The sequence below is a fragment of the Microcebus murinus genome, chromosome 14, assembly GCF_040939455.1.
Source record: "Microcebus murinus isolate Inina chromosome 14, M.murinus_Inina_mat1.0, whole genome shotgun sequence".
Classification (NCBI taxonomy): domain Eukaryota; kingdom Metazoa; phylum Chordata; class Mammalia; order Primates; family Cheirogaleidae; genus Microcebus; species Microcebus murinus.
The window spans coordinates 14,496,581-14,513,209 of record NC_134117.1 but is presented as its reverse complement, the minus strand read 5'-3'; the positions used below and the strand labels follow the sequence as shown (position 1 = coordinate 14,513,209).

At 39.7% G+C, this 16,629-nt stretch overlaps 1 protein-coding gene across 2 annotated transcripts in view; it reads right to left on the bottom strand.

Annotated features, from left to right (window-relative positions):
• The window catches only part of ABLIM1 (actin binding LIM protein 1), a 290,610-nt gene that overhangs the window by 206,794 nt on the left and 67,187 nt on the right, over positions 1 to 16,629 (bottom strand). Inside the window, exon 1 of one of the 2 annotated variants that reach the window (XM_012772677.3) lies at positions 15,146 to 15,369. The exons of the other annotated variant lie outside the window; for it this stretch is intronic. Coding sequence (XP_012628131.2) covers positions 15,146 to 15,209 — 64 coding nt within the window. The 5' untranslated portion in view covers positions 15,210 to 15,369. Of the gene's footprint in view, positions 1 to 15,145; positions 15,370 to 16,629 lie in introns of those variants that run through there. 2 annotated transcript variants of the gene reach the window in all.

The following is a 16,629-nucleotide window of genomic DNA, read 5'->3' as shown; positions in this document are numbered from 1 at the left end:
ACTGAATAAAAGTCTGGAAATGGGGATGTAGTCAATGATGCATCAGCATTTGAGAGGAGGGATAAAAGGAGGGCACCTCACCTTACTTGAGGGGGGAAGAGAGATGGATAAGTTTGATGGGCATGGGGCAACTGGAGTGAGACAGGGTTACTTGTAGATAAGGAAAACAAGATAGTTCTAAAATCTTCCCACAGATACACAGTACCCCACTGAGCCATTCTTCTCTTACAGGGATCCATGCACCAGCCATACTGAGGATGGGCACTACTTATTGGAGGCGACCCCAAGAGACAAATGGCCAGAATGAAAGAATGTGGATGCTAGCTACGGGGGAAACTGATTTTTAATGTAAGGGGTGGCATCAAAAAGAACTAAAATATTAGAGTCTGACTACAAGAAAGTAGAGCCCTTTAAATAAGAAAAATGGGAAAGAGAATGAGTTTGGGTAGAAAGAGGTGATGATGAGCACATTTCAGATGTAATAATGAGTTTAAGATGTTCCTCAGAGTTTCTAGCAGCAAAAAAAAGCAAAAAAAAAACAAAAAAAAAACAAAACAAAACAAAAAAAAAAAAAAAAGATGTTATCAGGGCATCCAAGGAGTGGTGTCCAGAAGGCAGAGGAGAATGCTGCTCTGGGTCTCAGGGGAGCAGTCAGAGATGGAGGTGTAGTTTTAGAAGTATCCATCCACCCAGAGGTGAAGACTGGAGCCACAAGAGTGGATGAAAGAGAAAAGAAATCACTGACCCATGAACTTCTCGAAAGCAAATCTGGTCTCCCTCATTTCTGTGTCTGCTTTAGGGGAGTTGCTTCACAAATATTGATAAATTTACAGACCTTATAAAGAATCCTTCATGCAGGTTATCTTGGAAAAAAATATTAAAATTGCCCATCTAGTCTCAAATTTACTCAAATTGGCCCTATGCACATAAATGCTTGGGCCTCTCATCTCATTGCATTAACTATGATGATCCAACTCAGCAGTACTTCCCAGCATTCTAATTAAAGACGTGTACATTTTATTGATTAAAATTTCCAGTAACACAGCATAATCCTATTTACCCTGTCAAGAAGGGAAAAGAAGAAGTTTGAAAAAACAAAAAAACCACTCACTGAAGACTTCAATTACATCCTCGGCTTTCACAGAGGATTTGAAAATTTAGTAATTAAACACACCTAAGAGAATATAGTTTTGCAGAAAACAGATCTAGAAAATATTGGATTCTAAATAATATTATCCCTTTCACAATCCACTTCATAATTGTAAATGTGCACCCATCAGTAAAAAAGTACACAGAAAAATCTGATTGTAGCATAGACCATAATCTGCACAAAGGCAATTCAATCAGCATTTATTGAGCATTTCTTTGTGCACAGCCCTGCAATAGGTATAAAACAGAAGAACAAAGTGCTTTGCTTTTCATTTTCTGATGGAAACCAAAAGTACTCTGCAAAGGCTTCCAATATAGGAATTCTCAGGACAAAGCAAACAAAAATAGCCTGCCCCAGGATGAAGTGGGAGGTGGATATCTTCAATAGGACAGATGGATCATTTGGAGCTCCGGGTATGTGTGTATGGTGGTGGTGGTGGGGTGTTTCTGGGGTTTTTTTATTTATTTATTTTTCAGGAGGAGAGAATGGTTTGGCACAATCAATTTTTAAACTCGCATTGGCATATGGTGCAGCAGGGAAGAAAAGGCAGCCTCAAAATAGAGAACAGAGCAAATGGTAATGCCTAAAAATGTAAAAGGCTAGGAAAAGAAAAGAGCTTTTTAAGGATAAAAATTATAAATGACTTCAAAGATCATCATGTTAGAGTTTAAGAAAAAGCTAGTACCTCCTTGAAGGACCACAGAAGGGGCTGTAAAATCCACAAAGTAAATGGAAACAAAGTCAAGCCAACATAGGTTGAAGAACACAGGCGTCGCCTGAGGCTCACTGACCAGCTCTGCTTTCATTCAAGTCCTTCCCAAATGCTGTCCCAGCTCCTCTGAAGGTTTACCTCCCTACGACACCTTCTCTAACTCCACAACCCTGAGAATTTGTCCGTTTCTGAATTGCTACTTCACCCTTAAAATTCTAACCTTGATTTACAGCTCCCTCAAATTATGTCAAATATCACTTCAGCTATTGTTCCTCTCATTTCAATTTTTCTGATATTAAAAAAAAATATTCATTAGAGAAAATTTGGAAAACACCGAAAACTTCAGAGAAATAGAAATGCAATCCTCCCATCCAGAAACCACTATAAATTCTTCAGTAGATTTTCTTTCAGGTTTTTTTCCTATGAATTTTTAATGTAGTTCAGATCACATTACATAGGCAATTTATAACTTTGGTTTATCAAAACTTTCCCCTGTGTTATTCAAATCTATTGTAATAATTTTATTTTTTGAGACAGAGTCTCACTTTGTTGACCAGCCTAGAGTGAGTGCCATGGCGTCAGCCTAGCTCACAGCAACCTCCAACTCCTGGGCTCAAGGGATCCTACTGCCTCAGCCTCCCGAGTACCTGGGACTACAGGCACGCGCCACCATGCCCGGCTAATTTTTTCTCTACATATTTTTAGATGGTCAATTAATTTCTTTCTATTTTTAGTAGAGACAGGGTCTCGCTTAGGCTGGTTTCGAGCTTCTGACCTCAAGCGATCTGCCCGCCTTGGCCTCCCAGAGTGCTAGGATTATAGGCGTGAGCCACCACGCCCAGCCAAATCTATTGTAATAATTTTTAATGTTACATTTTTTAATTGAAATATATCTTGCATACCGTAAAGTTCACAAATCTCAACTATACAGCTCAGTGAGTTTTTACATATGTGAGCAACCACATAACTACCTCCCAGCCCATGATCTAGAACACACCTAATACTCTAAGTTTCCTCACCCCTTCAAGTCAATATTATAATACATCCATATTCTTCCAGGTAATAACTATTCTGATTCTACCATGGTAGATTAGTTTTGCTAGTTTTCAACTTCATAGATGATTCATTCAGCATGTACTCTGTGCTTGGCTCCTTTTGCCCAACATAATGCATATGTGATTCATCCATGTTGTTGTGTATATCAATAGTTCATCGTTTTTTATTTCTGGGTAATATTCCATTGAAAGAATATACCACAATTAATTTATCTATTCTCCTGTTTGGGAGCATTTGAGTTTTTCCACTCTGGAGCTATTATGGATAAAGCTGCTATGAATATTATTGTACATGTCTGTCAGTGGACATTCATGCTAAAGATGTATAGTATGTATGTTTATGTACACACACACACACACACATAGATCTCTTTTATAGGTGTATATAGATGTATAATAGATGTGTGTATGTTTGTTTAGCTTTTCAAGGTACTGCCAAATACTTTTCCAAGTGACTTGTTCAGTTTATACTCCCATCAGCAATGTAGGAGAATTCCAGCTATTCCACATCTTTGCCAATACTTAGTACTGTCAGTTCTTTTACTTCTACTCATCCTGATAGATTTATAACGGTATCTTATTAAGCTTTTAATTTGCATTTTTCTGATGACTAATGCTGGCAAGACTTTTTTCAGATGCTTTTTGGCCATTTTGGATATCCTCTTTTGTGAAGTATATGCCTTTGTGAAATATGGATTATCTGCTTTTTTCTTACTGACTTTTAGGAGTTCCTTTTATATACTAGATATGACTATATTTTCAAACAAACATACTCTGTCTGCTCCTAGATAGTGGCTTGCCTTTTCACTTTCTTAGTGATAGTCTTTGATGAACAGCTCCTCGTGTTAATAAAATTCAATTAGCATTTGTTTTCTTTTATGGCTAATGTTTACTTTTGGTCCTATTTAAGAAATCTTTGTTTAATCTATGGTTTTGAAGATATCCTTCTCTGTTTTATTTCAGAAGCTTGATTGCTTTAGCTTTTGTTTCATCTCAAATTAAATGTTATAAATGAGATAGGGATCAAGGTTCATTTTATCCCCCACATGATATCTATTGTTCCAGCACTATGCATTGAAAAACCCACCCTTTCTGTACTAGATTGTGGTGGCACCTTTTGTAAATAAAATGATCACATATGAGTGGTACTCTTTCTGGACTCTAATCTCCTCTGTTTCTAAATTTTTAAAAATCTTTCCACCAATACCATACTACCAAACCTACCTACATAAAGTGTAATAATAATTAAAATATCTTTACCACATTAATTTTTATTAATATAGCAATCCTATTCCAAAATCCTTACCATGGTGTACAACAAGAAGTAGGCCTTTGTTCGTGTCTTCCTGCTCATCTCTGGAACCCTTCCTTCTCATTCACCCCACTCCAGCCACGGTGGCCGCCTTTTGGTCCCCACAGCAGGGACCTCACGCGCACGCCTCCCTCTGCAGGCAGACTCTGAGGCTCCCAACGCCACCATGCACACTCTTGTCCATCAATCAGGCCCCAGTCACCTCCTCAGAGAGGACTTCCTGGGTGCCCCAATCTAAATTAGATTCTCTTATTACCCTATATATTTTCTCATGGTACCACAATTTATAATCACACAGTTACCCGAACACTGTCTAACTTCCCAAAAGTCTGGAAGGAGTTTCACAGGAGCAGGGACCATACCATAGTATCCCCCAATTATCTAGCCTCTATGACTGGCTTCAGTAGGTGCTCAATTACTTATTTGAATCTTTTTCATTTTCATTAAAGATGAAACCCCTAAAATGGCTTTTTAAAAAAATTATTGAAAAAAGAGGCAGTAAGGGCAAAAATTTGGACAAATACTATTCAGAGGAAAAAAATAAGAAGGTGAAGCAGGTTAGCTGGTCAGCAAGCTATGGCTTTAGAGCAATGTTCTATTACTATTTGCATGTTTGGTCTCAATCCTTAAGAATCAGCTTAGTAGTTACTATTTTAAATGTACGTTGTAACTAAAAACCTCTTCATATTTTTAGCCACTTGTGTTCAGGGAGTCAGGAGGACTAAAAGCATAAGCTTTGCGATTAGAGTTAGGTTCAAGGGTGTCTCTGCTACTTACCATGAAGTTGGGCAAGATACTTTTGTAAGTAACAGTTTCCTCATCTGTAAAATGGTAATCATGTGTCTCCTTCCCAGAGTTGTTGACACAATTAAATGAGATAACATGATAGGTAAAGACTTAGCACAGGGCCTGTCACAGAGTAAGCACTCAAAAAAAAATTAGCTATCTTAATAATTATTATTCTTACTGTGGAGGTGAGGGAGGGAGAAAGGCTGTTGGGAAAACATGATTGAGGAATTAATGAAATGTGGCTTGTAAGATCATTATTTTATTGTATAACCCAACATCACTATATTAAAGACAGAAACAGGGGTTTGCAGGGTTTTGCCCTGAAGGAATGTGTGGACTCAATGGTTCACTTATTAGAGGCTGCTATCATGAAAGAGCTCTCAAATATCCAGTAGGGATATTTTCCAGGAAGGCTTCCCAGTATCTCAAAATCTGTGAGCTTCCCTGTGTCTTGAAAGACAAGACAAGGCAAATATGGCCCACAGGATGGGAGCCGGAGACAATGAGTGCACTTTGCCCAGAGACGTGCCCTGGTGGTTATAAACAACCTGTTTCATAGAGATGGGCGTCCTGCTCTCTCCTGTCTGTCTACCTTAAGTCCACCATAACTAATCAAAAAAATATTGAGTCACTATACCTCTTTTGTTTTACCTCTGTTAATTGACAACTACCTCTTAGAACTTAGAAGCTAGCCCCTGAAAGACTTTGTACCTGTTTGTTCACCTAGATAGATTAGAAGCCCCTTGAAAGGACTTTTGACCCCAACCCACTACCTGTATCCCCTAGCAACTGCATTCCCTGATATGCAAATATGTTACCGTGACAATTAGTAATTGATGTCTGTGATTATAGAAACCTGTATGAATCTAACCATATTGCTGGCATTTATGGAGATACACCAGTCTCCTAGGTACTCCCTGCTGTATTATATCTGATCTGTATATATAACTACAAACTATACCTTAGTCTCTGTGTATTATTCTATTTCTCTCTGTTGCCTATCAATTTCCTTATCCTCTGTGGCGACCCCTATCTTAGGGACTTGGATCCGTGGGGAGAAGTAGCTAATCTCCTCAGGGGCCTGCCTCAAATGCTCTAGCCCTGCAAAAGGCAACACACTGTGAAATCTTTAAAATCAGAAATGTATACAAATGCCTTGAGAATCATAAAGAAACTAAAAATAAATTTTTCTTTTTCATAAAAAAATGGAAAATCTGCAAGAGTATTGGGAGGCTGGATTTCTGGCACTTTCTGCCCAGAATCCTCTGACCGAATAATCCATCTTCTTATAACCTTTCTGGGCTCTCTGAAGACACAGCTCTTTCCATGGCTCTCATACAATGGGAGAAAGTCCTCTTTGAAAGTGCGGCCCCTCAACCTAACCCAAACTTCACAGAACAAATCCCTTTAATAAAAGGATTTCTTCTGTAAAATGTGGATTCAGTCAAGAGGCCACATTCAAGGATCCAGAAGACCACATGCGTCTCCAAGGTCACAGGTTCCCCACCGCTGTCAGCTTGTCGATAACTAGATGTTCCTCCTATGCCCCAGGGGTAGCTGAGTGTCATTCATTGAAGAGCCATCATCACTGGGTAGAAGGCCCCATGTTGGCAACTCCCAGGCTGAAACCTACATTGTAATAAAATAATAGTGTGTGCTGGCCACTATTTTTTCACATGTATTTATTTCAAACTACAGGCTACCAACTACAAGCTGACTGTAATTGAATAAATGGGTATTAACGATTTCTGGAAAAAAAAAACAACTGTTCATTTTCTAATGGTATTCCAGACTTTATTTTATCTTAAAATATAGAAAAGAAGCATGTGGAGGTTGCTAAGTAAAATCCCAGTGAAATACAATTGAGGTAGAAAATATCCCCTTGAATTCTGCATGTTGTTTCCCAACAGTTAAAAATAAATCATTCTTTTTAATTCCTTTATACAAATCTAGGTCACATCAGTCAAATAAAATTTCTTAAATGGCATAAAATCAAATCACTTTAATTAGGTATTTCTTTCATTTTATTTCTAATCCTTTTTTCTCATTCTCCAGCTAAGCAAAAATATTAACATTCTTAGTAAACATATTTTCAAACAGGCTTTCAGGGCAGAAATAATTTGTAACAAGTATTCATGCTGACTGAACTACATCAACCTGTTGGAAAATTTATTGAACGACCACACAATTTCTTTCTGACTTCTTTACTAAAACATATCTTGTTAAGCCCAACTAATCTTTGTTGACTTTGAAACCACTGATCATTTTTAAAAAACTCTTCCATAGCTGAGTCTTTCTTATTTCTTTCAATATTTGAGGCCAATGGTCTATAAACTAATGCCTGCCTCCTGTTTTTGTAAATAAAGTTTTATTTAAAATAGCCATTAATTTATGTACCATCTATGGCTATTTTTGTGCTGTAATCCCAGAGTTGAGTTGTTGCAACAGAGACCATCTGGCTTACAAAGACTAAAATATTTACTATCTGGCCCTTCATAGCAAAATTCTGCTTTAGGTTAGTCACATAAAGTTTTCAAATCTTGTATTTCTTAGCTTTTTGCTCTATAAATATCTTATACATTGGTTTTATCTGTGTATCATTTCCTCAAGTTTGGTTGGAAAGTTCCGTAAGGGTTAGAATTGTTTTTTTTTTTTTCTTTGTTTTAAATCAAGAATGAAGAGCTTTCAGGTTAAGTGAGAATACGAATTTTATTTCTTTACTCTCTGCAATGTGCATTCATGCCAATGCCACTGCTACTGCATGGTGGGGAAGACTGCATCAGTGGCTCTAATGTATCACCCCTCCTTATACCCATGCCCCTTGCCGTGTAACTTTGCAATGCCCTCTCACTTTGAGGCTGGACTCGACAATGTGACTTACTCTGGCCTACAGAATAAGGAAGAAGGAACAGAATGCCAGTTCTGAACTTCGGCCTCAAGAGGCTATGCGAGTTTCTTCATGCTTACTTGCCCCTTTGCTTCACCATGATAAGGACATGGCTGGGACAGCCAGCTGGTGCCAAGAGGAGGAAGAGAGATACATAGAGCAGAAGGAAGAGAGATACATAGAGCAGAGCTGCCCCCAAACATGTGAGTAAGCTCGCCAAACTGCCCACCAGTTTAGCCTACAGTAGCTGACCCCCAGCCAAATCTGCAGAGTCATTAAAAATGATAAATCATTGTTGCTATAAGCTTCTGAATTTTGGAATAGTTTATGAAACTGTACTAGCTAATTGACACAAGAGTACCTTGTCTGAAAATACCCTTAATACTTCCATTTCTTTGAAATCTTAAAGGTAAAAATGAAAAAGTCACAATATTTAGTGGTATAGTTTTTAATGGGCCCATACTCTTAAGGGTAATGCATATAAATGACCCTTGTTAGCCAGCTATCAAAAGAAATCAACTGATCAGCAAGAATTTAGTAAGCACCCACCATGTACTCATTACTGAGATTTCTGAAAGATATAAAAGTCATACTCTCTCATCTCAATGAACTTACAATTTTGTTGTAGGGGATAAAATAAAATGTGAGATAATTCAAGTAGACAGTAGTAAGTGCTAAAATCTAGAGAAACTATGAAACTTTGGGCTAAACATGGTGCTTTGACCATGTGTTTATCTCTGTGCCTTCTCGAAAACTCAAAAAATAAAACAAGGGAGGAACAAGAGCAGAGGAGAGATGCTGTCACAATTTTGAAAGCGAAAAAGTGAATGGATGATGTAACCAAAGAGGAAAAGGGTGAAAGTTAATCTGGAGGGGGAGGTGTTGACTTGGGGCAAGCCAGGAAAGGCCCAGAAGGTATAGGCACCAGGAACTGCTGAAGGCAGGGATGAAGGATAATACTGTGAACAGGATCCGGTGACAGTCTTATAGGAAAGAGTTAAAGCTCATTTTCCCTTCTTTTCTTCTCTCTGCCAAGAGACTAACCCTGCACAATCCCAGGTGACGATGACATGAGATGCTCTGCCAAGCTGGAAGATCTCAAGTCCTGACCCCTGTGTACAGAGACGGGATAAGAGAGAAGAGGCTACTATAAATAGAAAGAAATTAATTGGTCAACTAATATATATAGAAAAAATTAGCCGGGCATGGTGGCGCATGCCTGTAGTCCCAGCTACCCGGGAGGCTGAGGCAGCAGGATTGCTTGAGCCCAGGAGTTTGAGGTTGCTGTGAGCTAGGCTGACACCATGGCACTCACTCAAGCCTGGGCAACAAAGCGAGACTCTGTCTCAAAAAAAAAAAAAAAAACAAGAAATAAAAAAAAAGAGAGAGGAGGCAACGTTTTCCAACTCTTTTAGCTGTTCCTCCTGGTACTCAATTCCATCTTTCTAAATAAGATGCTTGTATGGCCATCTCTTGATTTTTTTTTTTCTCATAGTAGACATTGTTGATTTACTACAAAGAAAGGTTAAGATGTAACTTGTTTACACTCTTCACAGTAAATAACTAAATGCAAAGTCTAGAAATGGCAATCTAAAAATTTGAAAGCCATCATGTAGCAGAAGAAACCAGTGAAATTGCTAATTTTTAAAATAAGCCTTACAGTACTATTTGACTTTTTTCATTCAGTAAATTTTTGTGGAGTGTCTACTATGTGCCAGGTGTTATACTAGAAGATACTGATACATAATGATGAACAGGCTGGACTTGGTTTCTTCCTGCATGGAGCCTACAGTCCAGTGAATGATTGAGCCAAGGAGACGGTGTCAGTGATATCAACCATTTGGATCATTCTGATGAGGCCATTTATTCCATATTCATTGCTCCTCAGATATTCCAGTGAGGGGTCAGCAAACTACAGCCTACAGGCCAAAACTCGCCCACAGACCAATTTTGTACAGGCTCATGATTAAGAATGCTGACTTTTGTTTTAATTTTTAAAGGACTATTTTAAAAAGTAGAAAGAAAAGAGAAAGAAGCATCAGTAGCAGCAGCGACATGAACCATATATCCCATACAACCTACAATTTTACTATCTGGCTCTTTACAGAGAAAATTTGCTGACTTTAGTTCTAGGGTCTTACCAGATCTCTGTTGTGTACTAATAATTTTATCCCTGCCAAACGGGTCAAATTAGAAATACCTTAAACCGTGTAATGACTTCAAGTTTATTTAACCATGGGATATAAACATGCAAAAAGTCTCATTTAGGAAGGCCACATTTTGTAACAGAAAGGCCACAGTTTTGGTAATCTTAGGAAGTCACGCCAAAAAAACTCTACACTCCTCAGCTATCTCATTCCTTTGTCTCCATTCATGGGACAAGACATTCTTTGACTTTTAAAGCTAGAAACATGCATTACTTTGATGAAAATAAACTAACTAAATAAAAGTGATCATAGCAGTTGCCCCCTAGGTTTGGATGGTGGGCAAGGTGAGGTTTTACCTCTCATGCACTGTTTGAAATTTTTACAACAAAAGTTTCTTCTTGGTCGGACACAGTGGTTCACACCTGTAATCCTAGCACTCTGGGAGGCCGAGGCATGCGGATCACTCGAGGTCAGGAGTTCGAAACCAGCCTGAGTAAGAGCGAGACCCCGTCTCTACTATAAATAGAAAGAAATTAATTGGGCAACTAATATATATATAGAAAAAATTAGCCGGGCATGGTGGCGCATGCCTGTAGTCCCAGCTACTCGGGAGGCTGAGGCAGGAGGATTGCTTGAGCCCAGGAGTTGGAGTTTGCTGTGAGCTAGGTTGATGCCATGGCACTCACTCTAGCCTGGGCAACAAAGCAAGACTCTGTCTCAAAAAAAAAAAAAAAAAAAAAAGCTTATTCTTGCATGATTTGTATAATTAAAAATAAAGAAAACAAAACACACACATAAAAGTAAGATAAAGTAGCCAAACTAGAATCAAGGCCTTGGATTCCATAGCACTGTTCTACAATATAAATAATTTGCAAGAATCTGAATCTCTCAGACGGAACTATAATTACTAATTATATAACCCATTCATTATGATGTGTGAGGAGGCACTGTGCCCTGAGTTTTATAGATATTCTCGTTTAATCCTTACAATCTTACAAAGCAGATAGTATTGTCACCTCTGTTTTATAGATGTGGAACCTGAGGCTCAGAGAAATTAAGAAACTTGCCCAAAGTTACACAGCTAGTAGGTATTAAAGCTGTGATTTAAACTCAATCTCTCCACTCTTAGAGCTCGAGCACTTAGCCAGTATATTGGGTTCAAAAGGACGATGCTTTCCTTCTACACATCCACAACTGTACATTTATATTAAGAAAATAACTTAGAAATTCACCAAAGAACAGTCATGGTAGCAAGGGGAAAATAAATCCCCAGTCCCCAGTGGCTCTGGCAGTGGGGAGGGGCAGAAGTGGCTCCTGAGGACAAGAGACACCTTTCCTCATACTGGAGCCAATGTGAGAAGTGACCCATGGTCACATTTGGCCCTTGTTACCAGCGGGGTCACCTATATCCCAAGGAGCCTCCAGGCATTCCCTAGTCACCATCCTAACTTCTTTAGGTGACTACCTTAGGTGACTTCTTTAGGTTACTACGACCTCTCACATCATTTATTTGCATCCTTCACTCTGCTCAGAGTCATCACATAATGCCTCGTGTTGGTTAGCTGCCCGGCATATCTTTGGCCCATACATGCCAGTGGAGCTTCCAAGATTATAAATTCTAAATGACAGAGATTTATGCTGATCCGTACCTAGCACAGTGCCTGCCACCTGTCGAAAGGTGCTTAGTAAATTAATTATAACTAACAATGGTAATGAACAGCTCTAAGGCCAAGTCCAGGGTGTGACCCATCAGCAGACTCTCCCAGATGAAGCTGCCAGTTAGAGACAGACTAGTATAGTGACAGTAACTTTAAAGTCGAAAATAGTAATAATAATAAAGATGTGAGGCCAAGGCCGGGCGCTGTGGCTCACGCCTGTAATCCTAGCTCTTGGGAGGCCGACGCGGGCGGATTGCTCAAGGTCAGGAGTTCAAAACCAGCCTGAGCAAGAGCGAGACCCCGTCTCTACTATAAATAGAAAGAATTTAATTGGCCAACTGATATATATATAAAAAATTAGCCGGGCATGGTGGCGCATGCCTGTAGTCCCAGCTACTCGGGAGGCTGAGGCAGAAGGATCACTCAAGCCCAGGAGTTTGAGGTTGCTGTGAGCTAGGCTGACGCCACGGCACTCACTCTAGCCTGGACAACAAAGTGAGACTCTGTCTCAAAAAAAAAAAAAAAAAAAAAAAAAAAAAAAAAAAAAAAAAAAAAAAAAAAGATGTGAGGCCAAGAGCCTTACAAGTGAATTGGCTGGTGAAATTCATGAGTCTGTATGTGCACTGAGGTAGTCATACAGCCACCATCACCTTATATATGAAAAATGGGGGCAGTAGGCTATTTAAACCATTTAAAAATAATCAAAAGAGATGTGTATCCCACAAAATAATACTACTCCATTAAATGCTGACTTTTCCCCAAGATCACTGTGTATCCTACATCCCATTCCAACTCTCTACACCACTCCAACTCACATGTCAGCATGACATATGTTTCCCATGCAAAATATTATAAAGATGAGTAATACCAGCCTAGGGGAGTTTCTATACCATTAAGATCTTCAAGGTCCCTTGGTGTGGTCACAAGCCCTGGGAGTGTGCAACTCAGGCAGAAGCCATCCAAACCCATTCTGTTGTTGTTGACTGTTTTGTGGAAACCCAGTGCCCAATGCTCCAGGGCTGCTGCCTGCTCTCACCCCTCAGGCACGTTCCTGGCAATGTCATGCTCTGATTGACCCACTGGTCACCGACTTTGGCAGAGCTGATTTGCAGACGCAGCTGTGACTGCCTCTGAAAGCAGAAAAACCTGTCCAGCATTTCCATTCTCTTGTATGAACCCTAAAAGGAGTGCTAATCAACACATTGCATTTTTTCCCCTTTTTGGAAATGAATGACACTTAGTGATACATCTTGTTAAGTCCCAATATTCTGAATTGCTATCCTGGCTATCACCCCAACCTTTAAGGTATGTTAATGATGCATGTGCCAGCAGTCAGATTTTAATATAAAACAGAAGGCTGGATAGCTCATATGCCTAAATTACTATTAATTGTATGCAAACACTAGCTCTAAGTATATCCTCTAGAGTAGCTACCTAACTAGCCAATGCTTTCAAGGTATGCCAGGAGAGAAAGGATGGGGTAATTTACTCTTGTTAAAAAGGGATAGATGAGCAGCTGCAAGGTTTATTGTTGTTTCAAAACATCAGGGAATCAGTTACTGAGAATAAGAAATAAAATGTAAGCATGGTGAGACTTGTTTATTATATATCCTTCCATTTTAAAAAAAAGTTAATTAAAATGTATTGTCAATATTCCCTACAGAGAATACTTTTAAAACAATACAGAGTAGTGAAACCCCTTCTGTTCCAAACATAAGGTGTGCCTGTTTTTAAGTCTCAAAATAATTTGCCAACTTCCAATTTAATTATGACTGAGATTCAAATCAACTGTTGAGTGTTCTAGAGATGCACATTCTGTAGATTCCAGCTGGCAGCAAGTAGAAAGACTCCAAATACCTTAAAAATATGCCCTGGAGTAGAATGGAGGAGAGTAGTAAAAAGTGAGGAAAATAAATGAAATTTTTCTTGCTGGTTTGGCCACTGAAAATATAATTAGATATATGGCTTACTCTATTTACTTAGTCTCTCTCCCATGTGAGATTTTTTCCAAAACCAGCCCTGTCTTTCCTGGAAATCCAAACTAAAAGCCATTCTCTCTACAGTGCCAGGAAAAACAGAGGACTTCAAATTTATTTAAACAGAGACATATAGACATCTTGAGACCTTCTACTTTTATCACTAAGACCCCTTTCAGTTAGGCAAGTCATAGAATCATAGTTTTTGCCTCTAAATACAGTACTACATTAACGAATTCTAATCAATGCACATAATGTTGTTACTGAAATTCAGATTCTATCTTTGAGGAGAACCCAGAGAGTGTCAAAGAATCTTTTGTAAACATCAGATGATGCTGCTGTTTATAAAGAACCGGGGAAGAAAAGTCGGAGCAGAGTTCTTGGTTTACTGCCCACGTGGGGCTATTGTCAGCTTTAAATTTTATTGTTCTGATGTTTGTCAACTTTTGTCTTCCTTAGACATTAGTAAATGTCTAAGGCAGATTGCTAAAGAATACAAAACTCCATTACCAGACTTTTAAATGAGCACGGTCTTTCAAAATAATGCTCAATTACAGGAGAAAATTTTATAGCACATGAAGCCACCATGAATTATTCATCAGTGACAGCCTAGGCCAACCTTGAATGCCTTTGTACCTCTTAACAAGTGTGTACATGTGAAGTGCAGCAGACCCAGGCTCCCCAGTCCTGCAAGTCCTGGGTAGGGAGGAAAACCCGAGCTCCCCAGAGGTCCTGGGAAACCAATAAGAGCAGAGCGATCGGAAGTGAAGAAGGAAGGGACCAAGCCTATCTGCCTTATCTGGAATTACCCACTAGTCTACTCTCCAGAAACCAAAATAAGGCACACTCTCTTATCTTAAGGGGTCCAGTATCAAAAGAATCTGCAACCGATCGCCACAGTCTGCTGGTTTCAATGGAGCAGCCTGCAAGATTTTGTCAGGCCGCCCTCTGGAGCAGTCTGTTGGATGTGGTGTCAGCTGTCAGCCCCTGGGGATGCTGGCAGGATAGGCAGGGATGCTCCTGAAGCCAGCTTCCCACAAGCTCACCCATAAAACCCAACTGTAGGGGGAGCATTCTAGGGATGGCATCCAAACTCAAACAAAATACCCAGAAATGGTATCGCAGGTGTTTGCCCACAGTCCCCAAGGATACCTTTTAAATTGCCCAAGAGATCAACCTCCTATTGGTTAAATTGAGCTGGGCTTGGGCTACAAAACAGTTATAGTCAATTTTAACATCCCATTATGTGAATGATATATCTGTAAATATGTTGGTATATAAGATGTGCATTGTATACAAATATATATTATGCACATAAATAGATTATCTATTGTGTTAGCATATTATAAGTGTAAAGCTATTTTATCAAATGGAAAAGTTCTGCACCTTTCTTCATCTTTAAAAACATGGTCCACCCCAGACAGTCTATATGCTGAGTTTACAAAATGGACAGTCAAACCTTTGCAGTCTCCAACGCTGTGATGAGGGTCCGCAAGCTCAGTCATTGCCAAGGTCATTAACATGCACAAAGCTCTAAGGTTTCCGCTGTTCTTCCCTAGGCGGCTGGCACACAGAAGGACTGCCTCTGCTCCCCAAAGGAGAGGCTGGGGCCCTGGCTCTCCTCCCCAGGAGCTTGTGGGCTGAACTGGACTCAAGGGAGGGGTGTGCCCCCCTCTGGGTGTGCCGGCCGGCTCAGGAAGAATGAGGAGTTTCCTGAGTGAGTCTAGCTCCTTCCTCACGCACAGAGTCCTCATGCCCTTCTTCTCCCCACCCTGTCTCTCCTGCCCCTTCGAACAACCACTTGTAAGAGCACGTCCATCAGCTCCCTGACGCCACACCCGCAGAAAACCATCTTTCTGGAAAGCCGCGATTAAAACACGCCAAGAATGTTCCCAAGGTTTTCCTCCACTCTGCACAATCCAGAATCCAGATTTTGGTCACTGTCATTTCACAGAAATCCAAATGCATGAAACTAAGAAAGAAAATGATTGATTTTCCCAAGCCTTCTGCCTCCTTTTTCCTTAATGAATTACCATCTCCACCAGATGGGCTTTTTATTATTTTTTTAAATACTAGGATTCCAAAAAAAAAAACCTACTATAACTCAAAGAGGCTTTTTTTTTACTACCAGCCTGGTTATTCATTATGGCTTTAGAAACAGTTTCCTGACAAAGCACTGGTTTGAAATGAAGCATGGACTTTGAGCATTTTTTTATATTAGGTACACACTGTCTGAAAACAATGACCTCACCAGGAAAGACTCAGGAAAGAGGCATTTTTTTCCATGAGTCAGTAATGCCCTGATGTTGGACTGGATTATCCACCACCCACAATCCAACTTTTCTCCCAGTTATTTTTGAACACCAGGGATTTTGCATATTGGAACAGTTATAAAGACACAATTTAAATGGGAAAAGACACTTAGGACAAATAACCTCAGCATCAGATGCATGCATTGACTAAGAGACAGAAGGAAATTGGCATAATTAAGTATAAGGATAAAACAATTAATTCCTCTAATAAAGGTGGAACCCCCAGCACCCATTATGAGATATCAAGATTAAGGCCTATAATCTATCCACTGGGCAAAAAGGGCTATTTGAAACACATTGGTAAATCCAAAGTTTGATTAAGTGAAGATTCCCGGCTTACTCTTTTCCCCATCTCTGTGGCCTTTTTGTTTCATTTGGAAATGGCTCTGGTGAGTGGCCATCCTCATGGATCACGCTGCACTCCCTGCCCCTCCTCCACACCACTGCCTGGAACTTGGGGACTCTGATAACGTCCCCCTGACTTGGCTGCAGCACCAGGCGCCAGACACAGAATCGCAACTGGATCACGCCTTGATAAAACGCTTGCCACTTGCATAACTGTCACAGGTTAGCTGCTGCCAAAAGGCCAGTCGCATTTATTGAAATCTGATGATGCCTAATGCCTAGCATT